The 15,783-nt window shown below is 52.0% G+C and overlaps 7 protein-coding genes across 7 annotated transcripts; 4 read left to right on the top strand and 3 right to left on the bottom strand.

Annotated features, from left to right (window-relative positions):
• Positions 1-1,192: 1,192 nt before the first annotated feature.
• On the top strand, positions 1,193-2,343 carry PMZ80_002329 (uncharacterized protein; the record flags this gene model as incomplete). Its single annotated transcript, XM_064870762.1, has 2 exons — positions 1,193-1,278; positions 1,332-2,343. The coding sequence occupies 2 exons, from the start codon at positions 1,193-1,195 to the stop codon at positions 2,341-2,343; spliced, it is 1,098 nt and encodes a 365-aa protein (XP_064733215.1).
• A 2,088-nt stretch (positions 2,344-4,431) lies between these two features.
• PMZ80_002328 (uncharacterized protein) lies at positions 4,432-6,960 on the bottom strand (the record flags this gene model as incomplete). Its single annotated transcript, XM_064870761.1, has 2 exons — positions 4,432-5,238; positions 5,296-6,960. The coding sequence occupies 2 exons, from the start codon at positions 6,958-6,960 to the stop codon at positions 4,432-4,434; spliced, it is 2,472 nt and encodes an 823-aa protein (XP_064733214.1).
• Positions 6,961-7,293: 333 nt separating this feature from the next.
• Positions 7,294-9,230, bottom strand: ERF2 (Eukaryotic peptide chain release factor GTP-binding subunit; the record flags this gene model as incomplete). The annotated part of the gene is made up of 3 exons (XM_064870760.1): positions 7,294-8,070; positions 8,121-8,229; positions 8,275-9,230. 3 exons carry the CDS (start codon positions 9,228-9,230, stop codon positions 7,294-7,296), a joined length of 1,842 nt encoding a protein of 613 aa, XP_064733213.1.
• A 527-nt stretch (positions 9,231-9,757) lies between these two features.
• Positions 9,758-10,355, top strand: PMZ80_002326 (uncharacterized protein; the record flags this gene model as incomplete). The annotated part of the gene is made up of 3 exons (XM_064870759.1): positions 9,758-9,943; positions 9,998-10,255; positions 10,311-10,355. 3 exons carry the CDS (start codon positions 9,758-9,760, stop codon positions 10,353-10,355), a joined length of 489 nt encoding a protein of 162 aa, XP_064733212.1.
• A 393-nt stretch (positions 10,356-10,748) lies between these two features.
• COQ4 (Ubiquinone biosynthesis protein) lies at positions 10,749-11,675 on the top strand (the record flags this gene model as incomplete). The annotated part of the gene is made up of 1 exon (XM_064870758.1): positions 10,749-11,675. One exon carries the CDS (start codon positions 10,749-10,751, stop codon positions 11,673-11,675), a length of 927 nt encoding a protein of 308 aa, XP_064733211.1.
• Positions 11,676-11,748: 73 nt separating this feature from the next.
• Positions 11,749-12,223, bottom strand: PMZ80_002324 (uncharacterized protein; the record flags this gene model as incomplete). Its single annotated transcript, XM_064870757.1, has 2 exons — positions 11,749-12,153; positions 12,200-12,223. 2 exons carry the CDS (start codon positions 12,221-12,223, stop codon positions 11,749-11,751), a joined length of 429 nt encoding a protein of 142 aa, XP_064733210.1.
• Positions 12,224-13,087: 864 nt separating this feature from the next.
• On the top strand, positions 13,088-15,196 carry SEC2 (rab guanine nucleotide exchange factor S2; the record flags this gene model as incomplete). The annotated part of the gene is made up of 1 exon (XM_064870756.1): positions 13,088-15,196. One exon carries the CDS (start codon positions 13,088-13,090, stop codon positions 15,194-15,196), a length of 2,109 nt encoding a protein of 702 aa, XP_064733209.1.
• Between the last annotated feature and the right edge of the window lie 587 nt (positions 15,197-15,783).

Genomic DNA, 15,783 nt, shown 5'->3' with positions numbered 1-15,783 from the left:
GTTTGTTTACGCTCGTTCTGAGTCTTGACAATAGCCAGTGTTGCTTTTGAGACCAATTCTCTTTCGTGCAGGTGGAGATGGCAAGGCGTTCGCCGATCGTCTGGCGTAGCCTAATCTATCAGTAGCGTCCCCAAAATAGATTCCTACAGGGGTGTTTGGCTGAGCTGGGACTAGTTGATTTCGCTCTGAGCGTTGAACCCTGCACTCTTTTCACTGAGGCACGCGCACTCTTGCAAAATCACCTTGAACAGTTGTGCAATGACTCTTGGTAGAGAGAATGCGCCGGGTAGGCGAATATGGCCATAGAGTGTCTACGCGCAGCCCATTTTCGTGCATTTACATTGACCCCAAGGAGAGTAAAGTCATTGAAACGAAGTTAGAGACCGTGCAGACGACTCGGAGCTGAGGCAGAAAACAAGAGCATCGTAAAGAGTGTTCAAAGTGCTGACCTTTTGTATTCTAGCTGCTAAGAGGAGACCTTGAGTGCTGAGTGGCTCCCCTCACACCACCCATGGTGGCATCCAAATTAGCGTGTAACGGCGCGGTTCAGGACCAAATCCCTCCTTCCCAAACAGTCTAGGGGACTTGCTCAACTCGGTCTCGACACAGCCTCTGGTGACCTGCGTGCTTCCCATCTCTTAATTCTAACCAGCTGACAAGCGACATCGTTATTTTCTCTCGTTTACTTGTTAGTTTCTTCTGTACAAACAACAAATACTCACCAACACCACGACAGACTCTCGTTGATACCACGCCGCTGTGCTCATCCCCTGCAGCAATCCACATCTCGTCGGCCCGCAGCTAAACAACCCGACTGTTTCAGCCGCACTTCTCCTCAATCTGGTTGCCCTTTAGGAAGACTGTACTTGAGGCGGGAAGGACTTCGAGTCTTTCGTTAACATTCTGAAGCCATCTTTCGTGCCATAATCTTATCGACCTTGAAGACACGAGCAAAAATTGGCAAACAACGCAGGCGCATCCTGGTGATCGACAGTCACCCCAACCGGACACGAACAGGTCGATCGTCGAGCAAACGCGCTCCGTAAGGAGCAAGCCAACCGCCAAAATTCCTTTCAAGACGAAGAGGACGTCCCTCCTCGGAGGTCAAGCTGGTAGTGCATATCAGCCACTCGAAGGTGGTTTCCACGAACGAGAAGGTCACGTCGCAAACACATCTACAGGAGCCAGGAAGATGCCTTCCTTGCCCAAGTCGAAATGGGTGTGGGCATTCATCCTCATATCCTTGGCCCAAGCCGCTGTCGTGTTGGCTTTTGAAATGTAAGCATATCAGAATACCCTGTTGGACAAACAAACGCTGATACCGTGATTAGCTACATATTTGTGACCTTCCAAGCCGGTCTCGAGGACGACGTTGACGATGTTAACGACAAAGACGACTATTCAACTACGATACCTACATTCCTTACGCTGTACATTTTTGCCTTCGTTTATCAACTTGTACTTGTGTGGGATGCCCTGCGCATGAAGAATACCATTCAGATCATCGGACTCGTCGGCTTGAACGTAGGCCTGCTAATATATGGATCCGTCCAGGTCGGTCAGCTTCATGAGGCAGTCAACAGACCGGGCGCAAAAATAGTGAAGGGCACCTACGAGGGCACCAGGCCACTCCTGATATCCATACCTTGCATACTGGCCTTTTTCACCATCTGCATGGCATTCGTGGCATACAAGCTATACAATGAATTCGCATGGACCATTTACAAGCACATCTCAGCAGACCTACGCATGAAACGCCGATATCTCACCTACCAGATCTACATTTCCCTCCTCAAATTCGACTTCTTCTTCTGTCTCGGTTTCACCATCCAATTCGTCGTCATTGTGGGCGGTAGGAACAACATCGAGCGATACGTCACGGCTGCTGCCATTCCTGCCACTATTATCATTATGTTTGCGGCATTTTGGTTCGCTAAGCGGGAGAACTTGGTTGGCTCCATTATTGTCATCGCTCTTTACTTCGGTGGCTTGGGCTATTTCTGCTTCAAGCTCGTGCGCATGTACCAACCGGGCAAACGCGATCCATATCTGCCTGCTCGGACAGAGTTGACGACCTTTGCTGTGTTGACTATTGGTTTGCTCATTAGCACAATCATAGTGGCATGCATGTGTGCACACAATTACCGCAAGGGACTGAAGCCGTACGTTACGAGTTCTGCACAAAAAGCCGCAGCCGATCCAAACAGCCGACCCGACTTTGGCAACTATCATGGTCAGGCAAATACATATCCATCTACCTCATCATATCCGATGCGTAACGAGCCATACAAACCGAAGCAAGGGAACGCCAGGCCGGCCCCAACGAGGATGGAAATCGATTAGAGGTCGAGGGCAGTGGGAAGGATGTAGATATAGGGTTGTCGGAAACTTGGCTCTCTGGGCAAATGACATGTACCATGATTCATGCGGCGGATATTGTCCATATTGAAGCTCAACAGAGTGAATGGCATGCGGTTGCGCACCTTGGATATGGTGCTTTACATTTCGGCATCAAGCAAGCGGGCGTTGGATGGCTGATGTCTTTGTGCATCGATCACGAATGGAATGATTGTATTACCACCTCACCTCGATCCCTGACTGTTGCGCTGACCACTGGCAAGGCACACGCCATAATGATAGATTAGGACCTCGTCCGACGCACGCCAACGATTTTCACTTTCCAGAACACGAGCATCTACCAATCTCTGGCAGTCTCATCGACTACGAAAATATTATACTGCCCCTTGTCCCACAATTTCAAATGCAAGCCCTGGAGATGCTAATCAACGGCAGCACTTTTCCAACAGCACATACGAACCAACGCACACGCAAACCCAAGTACAACACGAAGCATCAACAACCCACCGACAAGCAAAACCCATCGAAGCAGACATGCGCATGGATCTAAGGCAAGACCAAATACGTGCCAGACATGAGCTGCCATAGACACTGGCCACCCAGCCAAAAAGACAAGGCAAGGCAAGGCAATGCAAACACGACGGAAGAGGCACAACCATAGCAGCAGCGGCGACATCGTGGTACCCACGACGCAGAGAAGTAAGACACAACACAACACAACACAGCACGCCACGGCCCGCTCATCAGTACGCTGCCAGATATGCTGGCGTGGAACTATCAACAATCAATCAATCAATCACACAGACATGGACGACACCCCCGTCTACCCCTGCTTGAACGCGAGCGCAATCTACATGGTATATGAGAAGGCGTGACTAGATACCTAAGAAGGAAAGTACAGCCAGTACCTAACAGAGGGTCTCCTACAATAGTACCTGCCTATGTAAAGTACGCTGCCGTACAACCCGCATCGAGAGAAAGTATAAATTAGCGCACACGTCGAGCATAGTACGCAGGCACGACTGTAGCCTCGAGACAGGCACGACGCCCAGAACGGAAGGAAGGCGTGACCTACGGCAGTTCAAGGGGTAGGTAGGTACCTACCTACGACCGAGTAACGGATACTGTCTATGTCGACACGACACGACCACAAACACTCGGGGGGGTGACCCTTCCTTCAAACACTGCAGCACGCTGACCTTGAATCTGCAATCTCGACGATAGAAAGGAAGGAAGGAAGACCCAATTAATTATGCTTTTGAAATTGATTAGGTGAGACGCCGTGTGCTAGATGGACAGGCAGGTACGACTTGGATGATGGGGAGCTACGAAATCGAGAAGGGAAAGCGCGATTACGCGAACGGAAGGCACGACCTAAGACACTACCATTGGAGACGAGGAAGGCGCAACCCAGGTGCAGTGAAAGGGAAGGCACGACTGTCGTGGTTTGTGGAGGAAGGAACGATCGGGTGCCAATGTAAGGCAGGTGTAAACTAGGTAAGAGGAAGGTACGACTGTGAAAGGAGGAAGGTACGACTGTGAAAGGAGGAAGGTACGACTGTGAAAGGAGGAAGGTACGACTGTGAAAGGAGGAAGGTACGACTGTGAAAGGAGGAAGGCACGACCGTAACACGACCCGACCCAAGGAAGGCACGCTATCAGAGGAGAGGAAGGCGGGGCTCAAGGATCTCAGTAGGAGAGGCAGGTACGACCGTTGGTAGATACCTCTCCAGCATGCTTCTTAACACGTCGACAGATAGTCCAGAGATGTACAGGTAGGTAGGAGACAATAAACTCTGTCGAGGGATTGAGATATGTATCCTGCGAATGCAGGATCGTAGATCAGTTCACGTGAACGCGATTTTTGGCTCTTTGGGCTCCAGTGCTGATGAACGTATCGAGTAGGTAGATAGGTAGATAGATACAAGAAGCACCCGCTCGCTAAATACTGCAGCCATACATACCAAATGATGTGAAAGCACTGCAGGCATTGTAGATATTCCAACACCTCGCTGTGACCATGCTTGCCGTACCTAGGCATTCGTCCAACCCAACAAGCAGCAAGACATCCGTTCACGCACGACCTCTCAACGACCGTCCAAGCCTCCTCAAACCTTCCGCCTTACCCTTCAACCCCGTCGAAGGCGCAGTCGCTGGCCTCTCAACCTCCTCTCCCTCTCCCTCCTCATCATCACCAGCAATCAGCGCGGCAGCACTGCTCGTACTGACGACTCGTGCAGAAGCAGTAGTAGACCTCCTCTTCAAACTCAATTTACCAACCGTCTTCGCCGTTGCCGACTTATTGGATTTCTGGCTCAGCATCCTCTTCAGCTTACTCGGCTGACGGACCAACCCCCCATCTTCACTTGCGCTCCTTTGCCCATCTGCTTTGACCTTGGCCTCCTTCTTCACCTTTGGCTCAGGCTCAACATAAGCCCACCCCTTCGGCAACTTCGGCGGCTCATTCGTCTTCCTCTTCTTATTCAGCAAATTACTACTCTCCTCCAATATCTCACCGATCTTCCGTTTCGCACCAGCAAACTTCCCCTCCTTCTCCCTTTCCTTCTCCTTCTCCTTCTCCTCCCTAGCCTTCGGTAAATCTTTGGGCTTTGGCCCCAGAACACCGCGACAGTTCTCAGCTCCACAACGACAGACCTGGACGTTCTTCTGGCTGTATGGATCGAAGTTATAGTCATACGTGAGTTCCTCACCAGTCATGATCCCACGATCACCCGCGAAGAGCGCCATACGTGGTTTCCCGCCCACGGTCCACTTCTCCATGCGGCAGTTGGGGGCGCAGCAGTGGTTTACGAAGCGGGCCATGCTGCCTCTTGTTGCGTCGATGATCATGTTTTGGTCGAAGGCCATTAGGTAGTAGCACTGCACAAACACGTTAGCTGGCTGTTAACTGGGGCATACGAGATGATGATGACTTACCTCATTGTCTTTATACATTGTATGCATCCTCATCTCGCATTCCTCCTGGTTGATGATCTCCCCCGTATACTCCACGATAATCTGATTGGGCTCAAACGTCCGATTACTCCTGACGCCGTAGCCCCGATCCGCCGTCTTAATAACCTCAACCCCAATATTATATTTCCCACCCTTCTTCACACGTTGCCGTAACCCCTCAAACGCACGATTCCCGCACTGCTCCTCGGTGAGATTGCAGTTCCGCCCATCGCACTCGTAGTACATGTACCTATTCATGCAGTCGGCGTCACAGCCCGTGTCGGGCTTACACATACAAGTGCTGTGTTCGAGGAACTTGGATGTGCGCCATTGGTCCGCTGCGTCGCCGATGAAGATGTTCTTGTTTACTTTTTTCCATTCGTCGGGTTTGGGTTGGCCGATGGGGAGGGGACTGAAGATGTCGAAGGGGAGTTTGAAGTCGCGGCCTGTGGAGAGGAGGCGGTCGCCGGCGAACATGGGGAGGGGGAGGATGAAGTTCTCTTTTGGGGGGAGGGGTGATACTGAGGAGTCTTGGTTTGAGGTGGACTGGGACTTGCGTTTGTTCTTTGATTCTGTGAGGGAGGGGTTGAAGGTGCGGGTTTGGCCTGCGTAGAGGCCTGAGGTGAGCCATTTTTTGTCTTTGGGGGGTCGGGAGCGCATGGCGCGGTTGACGGCTGCGAGGGATCTTTCATCATCGAGTGTTTCTGTTTCAACTCGCGCTCTTTTAGTTTCTGGTTCGTACTCTTGCTGAGGTGTGCTTGTGCTTCTGCCCTGCTCAGGTTGTGTACTCTCCTGCTTCTTCTGAGCAGAGTCCCGACCTCGCTTGCCGAGGACGCCGGAGGTTATACCAGATACCACTTCGGAGGCCTTGTCCATGAGCATAGAAGCTCTCGAAGACCTTCGTGTAGCATTCTTGTCAGCAGCCTTCCGTCTCTGCTCCCATTTATTCTCGCTGTCTGCAATCTTCACGTGTTTTGTTCCTCTCGGTTGCTTCTTTGCCTCAGGTTCTTCCCCCACGGCAACATTGATCGTGGACACATCGTCCGCCTGCACCTCGGTTTCTTCCACGACTGGCTCCTTGTCAAACACATCGCTCATGTTCCAAGTCATGTCGAGCGCGTCTATGCTGTTCTTGAGGAGGGATGTCTGGCTCGTAGTAGCAGACTCGACCAAAGTCTCTCCGCTGATATTCCGTTGTTTGTCCGTCGGTGCTGCTTTGGCCGTCACGGGTCGGAGGGTCTCTTTGCTAGCATTCTTCCGGAGGGTTGACACGCGTTTGGAGCGGCTACGAGGCGGGCTCTTGACGGCCTGCGTACTTGAAGTCTGGCTTGACACGTCTGTCGCGCTCTCCGATGGGGTGGGCAGAGGTACGCGTGCATGGGTCTCAATCTGGGTCGTGTTGACAACGATAGTATCGCCGTCGTCCTCCTCTGCAGGCGGAGTCGCAGCCTGTACAGTCTGCTTGGAAGGCGTAGCACCCATTGATCGTCTCTTCTGAGCTATGGCAGGGCTTGAACCAAAGCTGAGGGTGCTTTGTCGTAGAGGCATGCTGTACCTCTTTACGCGTACGCGTTGGGTGTGAGATGTCGAAGTCTCTTCCTGTGTGATGTTTTCGAACTTGCTGATGAGACTATTGACAGGAGGCATGGTCGCGTCATAGCACAAGGCAAGATAGTAACTCTGAAGAATGCATGTTGGCGGAGGTGGTGGGAGACAAGTGGTTAAGTATGCGTGTTGCTCAATTAATCGCGTTTACAGGGCATCCCAGTCTCCACCAATGAAGCAGCCGCAGGTCACCATGGCTTGACCACCTCGCAACAACATTGCTGCACGGCCTTCCTCGTGTACCACACAATCAACAGCTGTACGTACCATGTCCTCTCCCCGACAACAGTGTTGAGACAGAATTTCGCTCCACATTAGGAAGTATGTATAGTAAATCGCTTGAACGCATACATTCATAGTGTACATAACTCGAGATCATCTTGGATCTTTTTGGGGTATCTTGCCAGTCGGTCCTTCAAAGCCTTTCTGTCCTTTGACAGGCTTCATCTCAAGGCCTCCATTCTTCTCCTGCTCGGCTCTACGAGCTTGATAACCTCGAATCTGACCATATCTCTGGTCACCACTCTCGTACTCCTTCTTGAAGTGCATGTACGTTGGGGGACGCGGTCGACCAAGTACGGCAATCCAATTCTTGAAAATGTTGCCCTGCGTAAAAGGACGATGTCGATCGGCCTTCTTGAATCTCCTTGATGCCAGGTATTCGCGAGTGGTCTCGCCTCGACCAGTGAGCATTAGATGATACACCCAAAGCGAGCTCGGGTATACCAATGCCAGGATGCCATAGATGAACATGGCGAATGGCACTCTATTCGCATTCATGGCATTCGCAAAAGAGACTTGCTCCTGGTTTGAATAAACAATAACCTGACCAAGGCTGCCAAAAGCTAAAAGGGCGGCAAGAATGGTTCCTGAGCTGACGAACGCAAAGAAGAATCGATAGTTGCGCCGGCCAACGCAATTGTTTAACCAAACACAATGATGGTCCAGAGTCTCGACGCAATTGTCGCAGACTCGACAGTGGTAGCAGCGAGGGGGTCTCCAGATATTGCATGTCTTGCAGTACTTGACAGGCACATCCATGGCGGCAGTTTCTGAAGTAGCAAGTCGTACCATCACCCAATCATTAGTTGGGGGGCCGACTGCTAGAGGGTCTTCATTTGGTGGAAATGTTTGGAGATTGCGAGGGAATATCTGGAACAGGTCAGCGCGTCTAGGATTTCATGGCTGCTTCAGCTACTTACACCTGGATCTGTCACTGAACCATGAATGAAGGACGAGAAGCAGATAAAAAATAGGTAAGCGAAGACAATGGGGATAGCTGGCGAAATATGATGCCAGGTCCAGGAAGCACTGCAAGAGTCAGCAAATGTATCTGATTCGGGGCGTGGGACATACGAGAAAACGAAGAATAGAATGGCGGGCACAACCAGAAAGAGGCCCGTCAGGACATTGATGGGACGATCGCGAGCGTTCTGCATCCTGCCACCAAGCCAGAAGACATTGTTGCCCTCGAAATACTCATAGTTCTTGCCCGCGGCCTCTTGTTTTGCGATGTATTGTTTCTCTTCCAAATTGGGATATCGAGGTGAGGTATCATTCGAGGGCAGATGCTGGTGATTACTAGGTGGGAGTATCTGTCTGCTGCCGATGCTGAGGCCCGACCTGAAAGAATTCGGTGACCGTAGAGCCTTCTCGTTGAAGCCCACAACGTTGGAAGAGTTGTTCAGGTCCAAGGGTGACGGAGTGTGCTTCTTCCGTGGTGAGTCCCCTCGAAAGTACTCGCGGTCAGCCTCGGAAGCACCCTGCTGAGAGGTTGCATCATAGTCATGCGGAGGTTCGGATTCGGTGTAGCCAGTCGTTATCGAGGTGGCAGGTCGATGCAGCTTTGGTAGAGAAGCATAAGGACCTGTGCGATTCGAGCGGAGGCTTTGGGCATCGTCGTCCTCCTGCGATTCCGATAAAGCAGCCTGGCCCGTCTGTGGTCTTGGGTAATTCCTCGCAGCTCTTGAGGCTCTGAGATTACTCAGTCGTTGTTGATGGAGTTTCGAGGAGCTCATAGGCCGTAGGAAGCCTTGAGCAGTTAGGGATGGTACATGGGTTCTGCTTGTTGTACTCTCGGGACTCTGTGGTCTACTAGTGCCACTGGCCGTTGAGGCAGGAGGTGGGCTGCGGAAAGACCTGTTGGTCGGGTTGGTCACTCCTCTAAAGTGGGTATACCCATGAGGTGATACAGGTGCGCCAGGCGTAGTCGATCTGGCGCGATCGCTGGACGGTGGTAGTGGAGAAGGAAGGCCATCGTCAGATATGGCTGAGGAGATCTCGCTCCTGGCAGTGGTTGGGCGTGTCGCCATGTATGTTGTGTATCTGGCCTAGTGGGCTCGATGTCATCTGTTGCACGATGAAACCATAGTGCATAAATCTCCACGGTCAACGGTTGATATGGCGATCGAACTGCTTGTGCATCAATGCAGTGCTAGTAGTCGTTCAACGAGTGTGGATGAAGAAGATAGAATGGGTGATATGGTCGGCTGAGATGCCCGAAGGTTCACGGGTAGTTGCGCAGTCCAGATGCAAAGTATTGCGAAAGAGCGACGGTGAGATGTTTGTTGGCTATGCTTGCTTCGACTGCAACAGTCGCGACTCGTGCATCTGCAAGTCCGGAGTAAAGTAGTGGGTCTCAGGAGAAGGCAATTCTGGAAGTGCCCGCAGACTGCCCGGTCAAGGCCTGTCTCCGAAAGATCGAGGACAAGGCTGGCAGCGCGAGTCATTCTCAGCCTTACGTTCAGTGGTGTGAGCTCACAACTCGAACCGCATCTGCATCTGTATCTTTGACGACATCCACTCTTTGCGACCTTCACACCTCTCCACTCCACTCACTATGTCCGCCATGTTTCGAGCAACCCGAGTGCTCCGCGCAGATGTCGCCGGCGCCATGAAGAGCGCAGGTCAAGCCGCGAAGGGCGCAGGTCAAGCCATGAAGAACCCGGGCGAAGCCATGAAGAATACCGGAAGACCGCAAGACAGAGTGTTGAACAGAGGCGCTCGAAGAGATCCCGAGCTATACGTACGTGAGATGGGAAGAAATACAGCAGCTGGCAGAGTGCTGACCGTAAAATAGATCCTGTTGGGTATCATGTCTGGCGCATTTGGACTTGCCGGATGGTACTTTGGACGGAAGCCAACTGCAGCTACTTCAGAGGCTGAAGTCTCGGTTGCCAACAGCTCTATGCCATGGGAGGTTGAGGGTGACCATGACCACGACGACCACTCAAAGCATTTCAAGTACCAGTACCACCCAAGAGGTGACAAGAACACCACCAAGAATGCCCCGAGTGCATTGAACACAGTTATTGTGCCAAACGTGACACTGCCAAGGGTATGACCAGCCACGTCTCTGCATAGGACGACAAGCATGCTAACGACTACTACAGGAGCTGCACGACATGTTCAACAAATGGGGCAAGGATGGCTATTGAGCAGTTATTGAGTATGGTTGTGGTGGAATTGCGAAAGGCGCCTGAGCAGCGCTGAATGGTCCAAAGCTCGGCTTACTCGCTATGGTAGAGCCAGCGCTTGTACATTGCTCAACTTTTCTTGCATGTTTAGAACCTCTATACCATCAGAATGTCCTCTGTGAAACCTCGGAAAGGTATACCTAAATATGCTCCTCGTGAGACATCACATGAGTGTCTCATGATTCCTGAGGCCGCCAAGCTGGAGCTTTAACCGGAGGCACCTGAAGTGGATGCCCCGAGCGCAACTTCAAGTTCCCGGCCGCTGCATCAACCTTTCTCTCAGATCATGCCATCTTCATTCTCTGCCATGCTACACTTCGTTCGTCAACTACGCCGTCTTCATTAATAGTCAACATGGCAGTGTGCAAAAACCAGCAGGATCTACGACTACTACAAGCAATCGTAAAAGCACCAACTTCTAGCGCACTTGTCACTCGGACCACCACAACTAGCACTCTTCGAAGACAAAAAGACGCGCAGCAACAGAGACGACAATTCTCAATACTGAACCGACCACCTTCAAGCTACCCAGGTCATGTCCCGCTCACCTCGATCGAGCGCCTTGGTCTCGCAGTCGGCAGCGCGGTAGCATCCCTAGCAAATCCACGCCGAGGCGACATGATCGCAGCCCTGGGCGAAGCAACAGCCCAGCCGTTTTTCATCCGCCGTCTGAAAGAACGTATGCTCGCCGATCCCACCGGCCGCCGTATTCTACGCGACCGACCTCGGATCACCTCCAAGACCATGTCCCTTGAACGGCTGCGCAAACTCCCAGATAACACTGTCGGCCGGACCTACGCCGCATGGCTCGATCGCGAAGGTGTGACACCGGACACAAGAGACCAGGTGCGATATATCGACGACGAAGAAGAGGCATATGTGATGCAGCGGTATAGAGAATGCCATGATTTCTATCATGCTGTGACCGGCCTGCCCGTATTCGTCGAGGGAGAAGTCGGTCTCAAGGCTTTCGAGTTCGCGAATACGGGCCTACCCATGACCGGACTGAGTCTGGCTGCGATTCTGAGGCTGAAACCCGCCGAGAGGAAGAGGATGTTCGAGATGTATCTGCCCTGGGCCTTCTCGAATGGGTGGAAGTCGAAGGATGTGATTAACGTGTATTGGGAGGAGGAGCTCGAGACTGACGTTGTAGAGCTCAGGGCCAGACTGGGTATTGAACAGCCGCCCGATCTGCGAGCGACCAGGAAGAAGATTCGAGATGCGAAGAAAGCAGCCAAGGAGGCCAAACAGACTGTAGGTGTAGATGGTGTCATCCTGTGAATCGTAACTCCATGCTCTGCTCTTCTCTTGCTGGGTATCATGTTGGCCGAAGTAAAAATCAAGACCTGCACTCTCAGACATCATTCAACAAGTCGTCCAAGTCGTCTTCATCATCCCAATCCGTCCTCCGCATCACCTTCGGCGCCTTCAAACTCTTCCCAGACTGCTCTTCATGCTCCGTCAATGACGCCAGCATCTGCTTCAGCTGATCCTCGGTAACCTTCGCCCTCAACTGACCAGACCTCGCAAGCATGATCAGCCGGTTCTCGACATCTTCAGCACGTGATGCCTTGACCATCCGTATCCTTCCTAGTCTATCTGCTGCGGCGGGCTCGAGGATCTGGTTCAGTATCGAGGCTTTTTGTTCTTCTTGTTGCTTGCGTTGGTCGTCCTCTCCTCCTCCTTCACCACCTCCACCACCACCACTTGATTGACCTCCGCCTTGTTGCTTTAGTTGCGCTAGGCGCGCTGCTCGGATCTTCGAGCGTCAGCATAGGCATTTGTTGAGCATAAACGCGACTTACCTGAGCTAGCTCGTCGTCCGCCATGTTGTATCCCTGGTGTGACTTAGGAGCAACTCACGAGACCCGGCTTGCAAAACTTTGAGAAACAGACATGTGTTTAGTGGGGTACTACTGCGGCGGTTGATGGCGCCTGCGTCACATGCGGAGTGCCCCCGAACTGCCTGAACTGTTCAGCGTTTGCTGCCTGGAGTCGGCGACTAATGTAAAATTGGTTTCGTTCCAGTGTTACACAATCGAGTACCACATAAGCGGTCTCACACCAGCCATGTTATCAACACAGTTTTCTGCTTATTAACACAATACAGGATACAGCCTGGAGGTGTCGAAAACAACAAGCTTATGGAATAATGTGTATAAGCCGACCCGGAAATCATTCCAGGTGCCGAAGATGTCTCTATCGCCTGTATCTTACCTGTGACTGGTTGAGATTTTAGCCCATGTGGCCTAAGCTTCGTGCTAGGCGCATTAACGGCGCCGACGGCTATCTGTCAGCCGGAGCGAATCATACCAACAATGGTTCAACAAGTGATCATCGACAACTCGTGGTTATGAGATTCGGAAATTCAGTTCTACCACGGTCGTCCTTGCTTCAATTTCTCTAATATCCTCCACCTGCACCATTTGCTAACGTTACAGGCTAGCACCGTTCGTTTCTTCGCGTGACAACTCATCCTATGCTCACAACGTGTTCATTGTGTTCCGAACCACGACTCCTCCGTTTCCGATTCGCCCGAACGACCTCGATTGCCAAAGCAGCTGCCACAAGTCCAGTCTGGAGTGCATGACCGACCTCCTACACGAGACCCTCGAGTCCTAAAGTGCTGCTGACCTGTCACACTTCACTTCTTGACTGGCGGCCTGTCCGCCCGACAGTGACTCGATCACTGTATGTACTTCGCCGCCTACAATGGCGCCTTCCTAGGCCAGTCCCTACCACCTCCGACTCCTCCTTCTCGCTCGGTATCCTACGGTCCTTCAGACATGTCTCAACCCAAGCCTCCAGTCATGAAAGCGAAATCGACAAACTCGTTGCGGACTCTGGCTGCGAAGCAAGCTGCGGATGCTAAAGAAGCAGAAAGCGCATTTCATACTATTCGAGATCCTAGGATGGCAAGCACTTCTGATTTGTCGCGGACGTCGTCTTCATCACGAAATGGCGAGTCGAAAGATGAAGTGGCCGTGCTTAGCGACAAGTTGATCAGCGCCATCAATCATCAGCAGAGACTGGACGATAGCCTAGCAGAAGCGCGACATGAACTTGAAGCTGCGAATAGAAGGACTGCACAACTGGAGGCAAAGGTTAGGGAGTACGAATCGCGCATAACGAGCAAGGAGCTTATGACAAAAGAGTCGGTTGAGAAGCAGTATGAGAAGGTGAATGCCGACATGGAAGAGACCAACAGGCAGAATGGAAGGCTATCACAAGAAAAGAGGTCTTTACAGATTGAGATGGAGAACCTGTCAGCTTCATTGTTCGAGGAAGCAAACAAGATGGTCGCGACAGCAAATGAGCAGAAAGCTGCAACAGAGAAGAAGAACCAGCAGCTACGTGATCAGATAAAAGATGGCGAGGCCGTGATAGCTTCGCAAACCGAGCAGCTAACAGAGCTGAAACTCTTAATGCAGGATATCGGCTCAGAACACCGCAAAGAGCTGGCAGGCATGGACTCACCAGGTGTCACGCCCGCAAGCCCACAGGTGCCGAAAGATGAGAATCTAGCGCGACTACTAGAAGCAATGAACCTGTCACCAATAACACCGGACCACCCAGTGATCGTTCCAAGTCCATCAACACAACTCACGCACCTCATAAAACCGATGTGCCGTACGGACATCCCAAGCTACGATGACTTCAAACTCATGCTCGCAAACTCGAATCCACGCTCCCACACACCCTCGCACGCGCCATCAAGAGCAGGCTCAGGTTCCTACGGAGGACTAAGCGGCCTCGGTCTCGGTGCTCTCTCCCAAAACAACTCCTCGAGTCCAAACCTCTCCAACTCAGCCAACAACTCAAAGCTCGCAGCCTCACCCGGTCTGCCAGGTTCCTTCTCCCCAGCACCGGATCAAAAAGGACCCCAACCACTCAAAGACACCCGCTTCTTCAAACGCATAATGGTTGAAGACATCGAGCCGACCTTGCGTCTCGATCTCTCCCCACAAATCTCGTGGCTTCAGAGGCGGAGTATCCTCGCCGCAGTATCAGACAGCACCCTAATCGTCGAGCCAATCCCTGAATCCTCACTGAAGCTCTACGGGAAATACACATCCTGCTCCATATGCGGCGAGAACAGAAAAGAAGGTCAAAATCCTCGCACACACGCCATGAGGACGCGCGAAGGCGAAGGAGCGAACAAATGGGCGGTCTGCAAGTTATGTCTAGAGAAGGTCAGGGCTGTGGGTGACATCATCGGCTACGTCCGCATGGTTCGCGATGGAGTTGTCAAAATCGCTGATCTGCAGGATGAACATGAAGCCTGGGAGGAGATCATCAGGTTGCGCGAGCGGCTGTTCTGGGCTAGGCTAGCGGGTGGTGTTGTTCCCGCTTTTGTGCCGAGTAACAAGGTTAGCCCTGTTACTGTGCGGCAGGAAAGCCCTGCGCCGGTCCTGGTCGCAGCTACCAAGACCGAAGAATCGAACAAAGAAAACGAGACGCCCGGCTTCTCTACACCGCCCGAAGGCTCACGGAGGGGCAGCGAGGAAGACACAACGCAAACACAGCCACGCACAGACGCCGACAGCAAAAGCGAACAAGAAGCCAACACTCAGCTTCAATCCGGCCTAGACGATAGCCTAACCACATTCGAAAATGCGAGGGAAAGAGCACTTGCGAACGCGAAGCAGGCAGGTCCAGGTTCACCGACCTCTACGCCGCCGACACCCTCGCGGCATTCGAAGCGAGAGAGCGGTGGGGGTGGATTCCCGAGGATAAGTATTCCAAGGTTGCCGAGTATGCCGCAGGGTTTTTGGGAGACGCAGGGGAATGTGTTGCATTGAGTAAGCATTAAAAGACGGGTAGGCAGGCATGAGCGTTGGCGTTTGGTTACACAAAAGGAAGGCAGAGGAACGATATGCATGTATGCATACGCGATGGAATTGGTGTAGTAATGCTACGGTAATGCTAATGGGTTGGAATGGGACAGAAGTGATGCCAATGTATCAACACATTAAAGCTGGAACTCGACGATTTTGAAGGAAAGGAAAGCACAACGACGGAACAGACAGCCTTGTAACAGTATGTATAGATATCTACATGACTTCGACCTCGAGCGGACAGTATGACAATGATTTTGGACTTGGTTTCTCGTTCCTCGGTGTCATGTGAGGTGCTCCAATGACGAATGATCTGGTCGAAGGTACTGTACCATCACCTCTACACTACACCCATTCACTCTGTATCAAATCGCATGATCATTCTCCTGCACGAGACGATTGGTGGCTCGTACTAGGTGAGAAGCAGGGGTATCCTACAAGTCCTCAAAGGAGTAGGGTAACCGGAAGTAACTATCTCGACCCAACCGCTCCGGTTGTTGAAACTGTATAAAATTACTCGATATCCCCATGTCCAACCTACGCAGCAACTT

The sequence above is a fragment of the Knufia obscura genome, assembly GCF_036327395.1.
Source record: "Knufia obscura strain CCFEE 5817 isolate CBS 148926 chromosome Unknown scaffold_2, whole genome shotgun sequence".
Classification (NCBI taxonomy): Eukaryota; Fungi; Ascomycota; class Eurotiomycetes; order Chaetothyriales; family Trichomeriaceae; genus Knufia; species Knufia obscura.
Note: the sequence above shows the minus strand (reverse complement) of the source record. Positions and strands in the feature narration are given on the sequence as shown.